This window comes from Mus pahari, chromosome 22 (assembly GCF_900095145.1).
Source record: "Mus pahari chromosome 22, PAHARI_EIJ_v1.1, whole genome shotgun sequence".
NCBI lineage: Eukaryota > Metazoa > Chordata > Mammalia > Rodentia > Muridae > Mus > Mus pahari.
This window is the reverse complement of record NC_034611.1, coordinates 7,300,432-7,311,123: the sequence shown is the minus strand read 5'-3', so window position 1 is coordinate 7,311,123 and position 10,692 is coordinate 7,300,432. Positions and strand designations below refer to the sequence as shown.

Sequence of the window (10,692 nt, the reverse complement as noted above, 5' to 3'; positions counted from 1 at the left end):
AGAGAGAGAGAGAGAGAGAGAGAGAGAGAGAGAGAGAGAGAGAGAGAGAGATCTCTAGGGCCTTGCCCATGGTACACAATTGTTGGAACTCCATTATTAGGATCATTAGAAGTAAACAGAGGGACCAGTTTTCACTTTTGGATGGATACTTGTTAAATTTAAGAAGTTTATAGAAGCTATAAAGGTATCTTGGTTATTACTCTTCTGTTGCTGTGACAAAACACTTGTGACCAAGGCAACTTGAAGAAGAGTTTATTTGATGTCTAGTTGCAGATGGTTAGACTCCATTATGGAGGGGACAGCGAGGAAGCAAGTGATAAGCCGCACAGGAGGAGGAGAAAGCTGAGAGTTCATAGCTTAAACCACAAGCATGAAGCAGAGAGAGCAAACTGGAAGTAAGGCAAGGCCATAAGGTCTCAGCCCACTCAGGCACACTTCCAAACAGTGTCACCAACTCGGATCAAGTGTCCAAAGGCCAGGACTCAGGAGGAACATTTCTCATTCAAACCAGCATATTAAAGGGTTGGGGAGTAGAGCCTTCTGTTACTCGGAGGAAAGTTTTGCAGTTACTAGTACATGTCATGTTTGACCCATGATTTGAACTCATATATTAAGAAAGTTATTGGTGTATTGCTGTGACTTTCCTCATAACTATAGTAATCACTTAAACACTGAATCTCCTTTTTTATTTTGAGACAGTTTCTCTGTATAGCCCTGGCTGTCCTGGAACTCACTCTGTAGACCAGGCTGGCCTCGAACTCAGAAATCCGCCTGCCTCTGCCTTCCAAGTGCTGGGATTAAAGGCGTGTACCACCACTGCTCAGCAACACTGAATTTCTTTCTTTTATTATTATTATTTTCTTTATTTACATTTCAAATGCTATCCCGAAAGTTCCCTATAATCTCCCCCCTCCCCCCCCAGCTCTCCTACCCACCCACTCCCACTACTTGGCCCAGGCCTTCCCTTAACACTGAATTTCTTTTGCATGTGATATATAAGAGTTAATTTTTTTTTTAATCCAGGAGGTGAAGACCGAGAACTTACCAAGAGAAGGAAAGAGAAATACAGGCAGGAACTATTGGAACAGATAGCCGAGCAACAGAAGAAGAAGAGACGGTAATGAGAAGCTTGCATTTAGCAGAAAGCACTTGCCTAAAATGACAAGAATAAATGACAGTTTTTTCTACTGTACCTTGATTGTGAATCACCTACCAGCGTCTGCTAGATTATTGCCCATATACAAACAGACTCAAAAGTAGTTCACTTTGTAAGTAAGAAATGGTAAGCATTTACTCACATCTATAAAGTGTAGTAAATCACAGTGCTTCATTGTAGTCAACCCGGTCTAGAATCTTTTTTATTTTTGATTAATTTTCCTTTGACAGTTTCACAGATGTAACTAATCAATTTTAATCCTTCTGACCCTTTCATAATTTTCTTAATCTGTGAAGCATTAAGATTAGGAATAAAAATATTGGTTCCAAAGAATTTGAAAGTTACCTTTTTTTTTTTACTTCACCTCCAAGAGGAAAGTAGTATCTTAATATCTCCTATTAAGCTACCTTAAAAAAAAAAATCATTAATTTTTGTAGTGCTTACCTTCAAACCCAGAACCTTGTGCTTGTTAGTTAAGCAAGCTCTGTACTATTGAGATTTATTTTTATATTATGTGTATGGGTGTTTTGCCTGTTGGTCTACATGTAAAATGTGTATGCTGGTGTGTGCCTTGTTCCCTTGGGGCCAGAAGAGGGTGCCTGGGTCTGTAGAACTGGGCTTCCAGTGCTTGTGAGCTGCCAAGTGGGTGCTGAGCACCGAGCCTGGGTCCTCTGCAAGAGCAGCAAGGGCTCTGAACCGCCGAGCGTCTCTCCAGTGTTATGGAGACTGTCTTTAAAAATCTTTATGGAAGGAATTTAACTTTATGGCATGAAAATATACATGTACTCTTAAAGAGGTTTTAATTTTTTTTTTTTATAAAATACTTTGTTTTGTTTTTGTCTTTTATTCTGTATAAATTGCTTTGTCTTTGAAATGTCTCCAGGATTCATTTCGAGCTATGTATTCTAAGGCACTTGACATGTAAATCACAGTTTCCTCTGTACTATGATTAAATTTGAGTTTAGAATTTCAAAGCTTTATTATCAAAGGAATTATTTGTATTTGGAAATGTACTGTACATGTTCATGTTCAGACTGATTTCATTTATGACTACAATTTTGACAAAGTGTGTTTAGTATAATTTTTCAATTTACAAAATCTTAATTTTGTTTAGAGAAAAAGATTTAGCATTTGGAATTACAACTTCTGGCGTACAAGACCCTGAAAAATCGGTAAGAGTTCTTGGCATCTTTTAGTGTTTAATCCTTTTTCAAAGAAGCCTCAAGTGTATTAGTAGCAGGGGAGGCTTAACATGTTGGGATACTGTGAAGGGCAGTTCCGTTGAATTTTCATAAATGTCAATCATAACTACTGTGAAGTATAGAAATGCTAACTGATGTTACATGTTACCCACTGTTAGTTTAAGATGACTCCCCTTCCATTTGTGTATTATTTTTTAGTTTTTGTCTTCTGTGTACATGTGCCACATCCATGTGAAAGTTAAACCAGTGTAACTTAAACTTGATGTTAATACTGTTGTTAAGTATGTCTTGACAATTTATTTTTCTTTATGAGAATAATTTTTTTAAAAAAATGTGTAACTTGTGTCTTTCATTCTGTTACTGTGAAACTAGAAGGATAATCATATTCTTTTTATTTGACTTTTGCAATTCTCACCGTCCTTAAGTGGAATGGCTCACACCCATCATTGCAGTTAAGTAAGGAGGAGGTAACGATTTACTGCTTTCCGCACAGTGCCCTCCCTTGGTTGCTGTTGGATGCGTAGTGTTCATTTGCTGAAAGTTTTTGTTTCTTTTGCTAATGATGGTTAAGACCTCTAGTTTTAATAAAATCTTCAGTCTTTAAAAAGGATGTAGCAAATCCTTAAAATTAGTGTTAATTATTATTCAGGTATAGATAACTTATCGATTGACTTAAGTATGTGTGCCTTGGGTTATTTGCTTTAAAATTTGGTGCTGGGGTGATGGTGTAGCTCAGTTGTGGATGTTCCGGCCTACTGTTTGCACTGCTCATGTCACGCACAGGTTAACCTTAGAATCAGCCCGGAACCAGGACTGACGGTACTCTTTTATAGCTCCTTGAGAAGCTCAGGCCTCTGTGGGCTACAGAGTAAGTTTACAGTGAGTCTGGGCATCTTACTGAGACTCACAAAGTAAAGTAAAAAACAAAACAGGATGATTAAAAGGATCAGCACTGGAGCTCAGTAGGAGAGCTGCTGCTTAGCATGAGTGAGGCCTTACATTTAATCCCTGACTCCCAGGAACAGGGAGAAAAAAATCCTTCCTGAAAATATTGCCTTGCAGGAAAAAAAAAAGGTCCAAAGGTAATTCTTTTTTGTTTCTCATTAAATACCTTTAAAGTAGCCCTTGCAATAAAAAATTAGTTTTTGGAAACTTGAGCTTTTTAGTATAATACATTGGCATGTTAAATTTTATAGTATATCGTAGATCTTATTTATTCTGGAATTGAATCACCTAAAGAATGTCAAGTTGAATACATATGTATTAGAGGGAATAAAGATTATTTAATAAATTTATTAAATTATGAATTATAGTTTTAGTAATTATATAATGATCTATATTAACAAATTAATACAACCGTATTATTTTATAAACTTATAAAATAATTATAAATATATAAATTATATTCCTACAATTAAATATGTTATAATAACTTTATATAATAATTATAAAATTTAAAACTGTAGATTAATAAATTTATTAAATTTATAAATTATTTTATTTTATAGTCTATAGAATTGAATCACCTAAAGAGTGTCAAATTGAATAAATATGTATTAGAGGGAATAGTTAAAGATTATTTAATATTTAAAAATTCCATAAAATGATATTCTTGAGTAAAGATTAGTAAACAGCTCTGGCCTACCCTGTTGTGGCTTTTTGTAAATTCGTTCTTGTTGTGGCACAGCTTCCATCAGAGTTCACATGATTGTAGTGAGACTGAGGCCTGCAAAGCCTTCCCCAGTCGGTCTCCCAAGTAGCAACTGAGGAGAGCCATGGCCGCCGCTGTGGAACCGAGAGCTGCGCGGGAAGTGCACCCCGGCTGGAGCTGCCGCCCCTGGCTGGAGCTGTCGCCCCTGGCCGGAGCTGCTCTTTATTCACTTACTGTCATGAACCTTTAGGTGGTTTACGTGCTTCTCCTCAGGTGGCCTCAACTTCCTGCTTATAAAATAAGAATCAGATCTTTAAGGTCTTTTAGCTGTAAAATTCTGCTGTTCTGTGACTGTCTTAAGTGCCTGCTGGGGTCCTTGGAGGTCCTTGTCACCGTTAAACTTATGATTCTATGTAACAAACAGGTTCTTTTTTTTTTTTTTGTCTTTTATTTTAGCCTGATAGACTAAAGCAGTTTAGTTTGACACCAAGACACTTTGAAGAGATGATACCACCTGAGAGACCCAGAGTAGCTTTCCAGACACCTCCCCCTCCCTTCTCTGCCCCGTCTATCCCATCCGTCCCACCAGTTCATTCCGCCCCTTCTCACAATGAAGACTTGCACAGTGGACTCGGCAGCACCCTTGGTGAACTGGTGCATCCCAGGTGCTTGTTTAAATGTTTGTATTTGGGAATTAGGGTAGGCCTCGTTGTGCTCCTTTACAAGGGTGTGCTGCCACAGTTGATGCTGCTTCAGAGGTGCCTAGCATCAGGAGGAACTTTGCTGAGTAGTTTTTTCTTCTTCACTGTTATTGATACTTTTTCTCTGCTATTAGAAAAAGGAGAAATCTTTAATGTTTCTATCGGTTACTATTTTTAAAATGAATTAGTACTACATGTATATTTTAGGTGATATTTTTAAAATCTTTTAAAAGGTATGCATTGTTCAGTTATTTCCACTTGGCAATCATTGAATTGTTTCTTTAGCTTATTCAGAAAAATTTACTAATCTGGTACATGTCTGTCTGGTTTAACAGTTTTCTCTGGGCTTACTCTTGGGCTGTTGGGATTATAACCCTGGATTTCATATTGAACATGTCATTTCTATAGGGAAAACACATTACATTAATCTATACATAAAGGAAACCCTGTAACACGAGTATTTTCTGGCCTGTACTTATTAATATAGGACTATAATTATAGGACTATCTTTACATTTGTGGATGTTTTTCGTAATCTTGTAACCCATTTCTGAGATCCTTTCAGCAGGACTTGCTCTTTTCTTTGTTACTAACAAACTGGGGCCTTTCTTACAGCCTTTCTCAGGTGCTTCCTTACTTCCTTCAGTGGCTGCCCTACTCCAAAGGCTGAGAGACTGGGATTAGAGAGCCACAGTGCTTTCTGTTGTGGGTTAGAGGCTGGAATAGTCGGCTTCACTGGACTTTATGCAAAAAAGTTTTCTCATGTGTAAAAGGTGATGGTAGTACTTGACATAGTTGAGGGCTGGTGTGAACATTAGTTTTCTATGTATAGATACAATTTAGGAGTTGCTGATAATAGATTCTTTTCACAACAGCTACTCAGGTTGTTTTTGCTGGCGTCTGCATTGACAATGGTGAGGTTAAACTCACTGACTGACCAATAATGTGTGGAACTGCTGCCTACTGAAGAGACCTGGGTGCTACCTTAGCCCCCAGATTCTTTAAGGCAAAATATGTTGATGTTTGAGTAAAAAAACCTAGAATCTCCCCTTTTTCTTTGTTTATCTAAAGTTATTTGCCTTTGCCATTTCTATTATTGAAGAATAAATACTGTGCTGGTAGAAACACATATTGCTCCTCAGTGAGGAAATGGGGAAGGACAAGGTTTTATACATTTTAAATTTATGAACTCTTAAATATATCAGGGCCACATGGATTCTCAAGTAACCACATTGTGGTTTAACTTTCTGTGAAAAAGCATTAAGTTTTACATATAAAAGATCTACCCTGTGGGTTGGGGAGATAGCTCAGTCAGTAAAAACTCTGGGTGTGGTGGATGAAGTTGTTGTCTCAGTGCTGGCAGGCAGAGACTGGCTACCTGGGGCTTGCTGGCCAGCCAATGTAATTAGTGATTTCTTGGCCAGGGAGCAACCCTGTTTCAAAAACAAAGTGGACAGCTCCCCAGAACTTATATGCAAGGATGACTGCTAGCTTGTGCACTTGTACACACTCGTGTGACCAGCCTCTCCTACACACCCGAGTTCCATGTGTGCACAAGTATTGACATGAATAAACATCCTCATGCTATGCACTGTCTTGCCCACTCAGAACCATTTGTAATCCTGAGGTGGCAGAGCTCTTGGTCCTCTCTCTGTGTGACTCTTACCACATGATAGTTCCTGTTTTGGGAGTCTTCCCGGTTTCCTCCTGTCTCCTTATATCTGAGTATCCCTGCTCTGTATTCCTCTGGCATTCTTTGTCACTTGCCTCACGGATGCTGCATTGTTGTAACTGTTCATTCTGTAGTATTACTGAGGGCAAGGGGGCATACTTTTGTTTGATATGGTACGTAATGGCTATTGGATATTACTCAGTTACTTTAACTTGTTTGTATTTTAGCAAAATGTTCTTGAAGTTGTAAAATTTGTTACTATTTGCTTTTTGATTCCTAATTTTTCTTGAACAATTAGTACAAGGCTGATTTTTAATTTTAATAATAGCTTTTTTGCAAAAGATTAAACTATCTTGATTAAAAGTAATCAAATATTAGGATAATGTTTTTGTTTTTCTTTTGCTATAGGATTCTGCCTGTGCCTCTGAATCCACCTCCACCTCCGCTGCTTGCCCCTCTAGCTCCTAACTATCGAACGCCTTATGATGATGCGTACTATTTTTACGGTGCCAGAAATACACTGGATCCCAATATTGCATACTGTGAGTTTTCTATATGTTCTATAAACATTTTTCTGGTGGTTTAGTAAGGATAATTGTTTTTACGGAAGCAACAATATGTAAATGAGAGAGAGTTTCATTTAATCCAAGTATTATACATTTATAGACAGTAGAATCACCCCTAGTATCAAGTCCAGTTTTATTAGTTTGACCCGATCCTCGATAAAGATAGTTTATGAAGAGAAGAGACTTATTTTAGAGACCTAATATGTCCAAATAATGTATGGAGGGCAGATGTGGATGTATATCTCTATCATTTTTTCCCACTCCCTTATCAATTCATGACTCAGTCATGGGGCTTCAATTTTTACTCTGTTAAGTTTGTTAGCATAGATTTTATGAACTACATTCTTGCATACATTTTGATGGACAGACTGTAGCAATACCCATTTTTAAATGCAGTTATGGGTAGAGGCAGGATCATGAGTTCAAGGCCCACTTGGGCAACTGAGGAACTTCGGAGTCCCCTTGGGTCATAAAACAAGATCCAGTTTTAAAACCAAAATAAAACTAATTGTGTCTCATAGTTACTTGCTATAATTGTTTTATGTTTTCCTTTTTTTTTTTTTTTTTTTGCTAACTCTTAGCCCGGAATGATGTATTGGTGCTTTGGAAAAGCTTTCGGTATATTTTTCTTTAGGGATAAAATGTTATTAATAGTAAGTAAATATTCTGAAATAAATGTCCCTTTTTCCGTTTCCCTTTAGATGGTTCAGGAATGATTGGAGGACAGCCTGCCCCTCATGTCTCTGCCCCTGTCACTCACCAAGTAGCACCTCCAGCTGTGTAAGTCTTAAAGTAAAACAAATAAGAGAAAGTTAAATGTGCTAGGATATGCACAATATAAGCTCTTGTAGCCTAACTGCTTTAAGAGCACTTGGTGAAGTATTTAGTGCATCTGTAACATTGCATGACCATCTCCAGAATGCTTTTCATCTTATAAACGAGAACTCTATCCTGTGAGTTCAGTGATGGGCAACTCCATTTCTCTTGTGACGTGCCCTGGCAGCCCCCGTGCTGTTGTCTCTCTGAGGCTCAGACAGTGTTTTACTGTGACTGGCTCATTTGGGTCCTTAGCTGCTGATGGCCCTTGTAACTTATGCTAGGATTTTTCAAGGCTGAATAATAGTGCATCGTGTGCCTACTTCTATTTAGCCACTGGCAGACACCGGAGCTCCTTTATCATCTTAGTTGTAAACACGTTGCTACTAGAATCATTGTATTTTTCCCATTTCTTTTGTATATATACTCAGAAATACATTTTTGGGGTCACATGGTACTTGCTTTAGAACTATTTTGGAGGAACTGCCATATTACTTTCACAGTAGTATACTATTTGCCTTCCCACTATCAGTGCACAGATTCTCATTTCTCTGCATGTTACACAGCAGTTCCTATTTTCTGACCTTTAGTGTGAGGTGATATTCCATTGTACATTCATGTATGTATGGAGGGCAGAGGTCAGCTCAGGTATTGCTCCTCAGGATCTGCGGCCTTGTTTCTGAGACAAAATTTCTCACTGGGACCTGGCACTCACCTATTTGGCTACCCCAGGCATCTGTGTGTCTTTGCCTCCCCCTGCTGGTATTGCAGCTGTACTCCAGCACACCTAGCTGTGTGTGCTGGCGAGCCAACTCAGGTCCCTATGCTTTTGTGGGGTCTTAGTTACTTTTCTTATTGCTGAGATAACCCTGGTGAAGGTGTCTTAAGGGAGGAAGGATTTATTTTGGCTTATAGTTCATTTTTTAAACCTTCTGTTTACTTTCTTTGTTCATGTGTTTGTGCATGTGCTCAAACATGCCACAGCAGGACAGAGAACCACTTGTAGGAGCTGCTTCTCAGTTGTTCCTTATAGTCCTGGAAATGCATGGCACAGCATTTGCTGTTCCTGTTGACCCATCCTTTTGGCTTTGTTTTTAAAGACCTTTTTTTTTAAAGATGGTTTTATATGCCAGGCAAAGAATTGTTTTTGTATTCTTCTAGAATTTGCTTGTTCTTATAATAAATTGATTCCAATTGTTTATTTGCTATTAGGAATACTGTTGGACAGAATGAACAGAAAGTTCTTAGTGATGGACTCAGGAATTCAGGACTGGTCTTTGAGGATAAGCCAAAACCTTCTACACAGTCGCTTCAGTCTTACCAAGAGGCTTTGCAGGAGCAGGTACTCATTCATTCACTCATGTATTCATTCACTATTGACTGACTGAAGGGCAGAACGATAGCAGGCGCTATGGTAAGCTTTGAGGTGGGTATGCTGGAATCGCTGTAGGAAGCAGTAGGCTTGTCTGGGACACTTGGGACTGGGTATGTAGTTAATTTTTGAGCTGCATGTTAGTTTCTAGACATTCCTGGTATATTTAGGGAGTTTTATTTTATTTTTTTATTTTCCTGCGTCTTCTAAGACCTTGCTTGTTTATTTGGTTTGTGTCTGTGTGCATGTGAGTTTCCTTCTACCATATTTTTTGGGGGGATCACATTCAGGTAGTCAGGGTTGGGGGCTGGTTCTTTGACCTTCTGATCCATCTGTTTGGCCCCAGAGAAACCTTTAGTGAGCTGTTGAGGCTTGGAGCCTGTGAGGACAGAGGGGGGATGTTGGCAGATGTTGTGATTTTTTTTGTTTGTTTGTTTTGTTTTTTTTTTTTTTGTTTTTTTTGAGACAGGGTTTCTCTGTGTAGTTCTGGCTGTCCTGGAACTCACTCTGTATACCAGGCTGGCCTCGAACTCAGAAATCTACTTGTCTCTGCCTCCCAAATACTGGGATTAAAGGTGTGTGCCACCACCGCCTGGCTGACAGTTGTGATATTTAACACACAGGGTATGCATGAGAGGATGGAAAAGCAGAGCAGAGGGTTTAAACACGATCTGTAGTGTCCAGTGTACGGAGACTGATGAAGCCACAGTCCAGTAGGGAACACCTTAGTAGAGTGCTTACAAGAGACACATTGGCATCTCCTATACTTTATGTTGGTTAAAGGAAACTTACTTAGGAGTTTGTAACAGCTTTTTGGGGGTGAGATTCAAGGTTTGGGTCCATATCTAAATTGAGGACTTTCTTGGGGGATTCTATTTAGATTTCTTGGTAAACTGTGGGTTTTGTTTTGTCTTCTTGGGCTAAGGTTCCATATGAATCAGGCTGCCCTTGAACTCACTATGTGGTGAAGAAAGGATTACCTTGAGATTGTAGTCATCCTGTCTGCTTCTCCCTCCTGAGGGCTCGGAATGCAGGTGCACAGCAGAGTGCTCTGTTTTATGTGGTGCAGAGGATTGGTCTAAGGACATTCTAGCCAAGAGTTCCACATTCCTAGCCCCTTGCAAATTTTTTGTGAATATGCTTATTATTTTTATTTATGTGTTAGTGTATTTTTGCACATGAGTGCTATGGAGTGTAAGGAGTCAGAGGTCTGGAGTTGTGAACTGCTCTATGTGGGAATCAAAGTAAGTCTTTTCAGGACAAGTACTTACTCCTAACTGTCTCAACTCCTTGGAAAATATCTTTTTTCAGCTTTTATATGGGAAAACATCTAGAAAGAATTAATTGCCATTTTTTTGAATGTGAAAATTCTACAGAAGAAAGACTGAATTTTGAAAATCAAATGCTGGCTTTGAGTGAGAATATTTAAATGTTTCAAATAGAGTTAGATTTCCCAATTAAAGAAGTTATTTTTTTTCCCCTGTAGTGCTGGTTCAGCAATCTACTGTTGAGTCATATATCTGGTTGTAGAATTCTTACTTTATGTACATAATGAGT

At 38.6% G+C, this 10,692-nt stretch overlaps 1 protein-coding gene across 9 annotated transcripts in view; it reads left to right on the top strand.

Annotated features, from left to right (window-relative positions):
- The window catches only part of Cspp1 (centrosome and spindle pole associated protein 1), an 88,943-nt gene that overhangs the window by 44,699 nt on the left and 33,552 nt on the right, over positions 1-10,692 (top strand). For 5 of the 9 annotated variants that reach the window (XM_021222073.2, XM_029533237.1, XM_029533239.1 and 2 more), the window contains 6 exons: positions 1,024-1,117; positions 2,271-2,328; positions 4,466-4,674; positions 6,790-6,923; positions 7,649-7,727; positions 8,976-9,105. In XM_021222073.2, the coding sequence (XP_021077732.1) occupies positions 1,024-1,117; positions 2,271-2,328; positions 4,466-4,674; positions 6,790-6,923; positions 7,649-7,727; positions 8,976-9,105 (704 nt within the window). Of the gene's footprint in view, positions 1-1,023; positions 1,118-2,270; positions 2,329-2,783; positions 2,826-4,465; positions 4,675-6,789; positions 6,924-7,648; positions 7,728-8,975; positions 9,106-10,692 lie in introns of all 9 variants that reach the window. The other 4 variants (XM_029533236.1, XM_029533234.1, XM_029533238.1 and 1 more) reach the window with 2 other exon arrangements.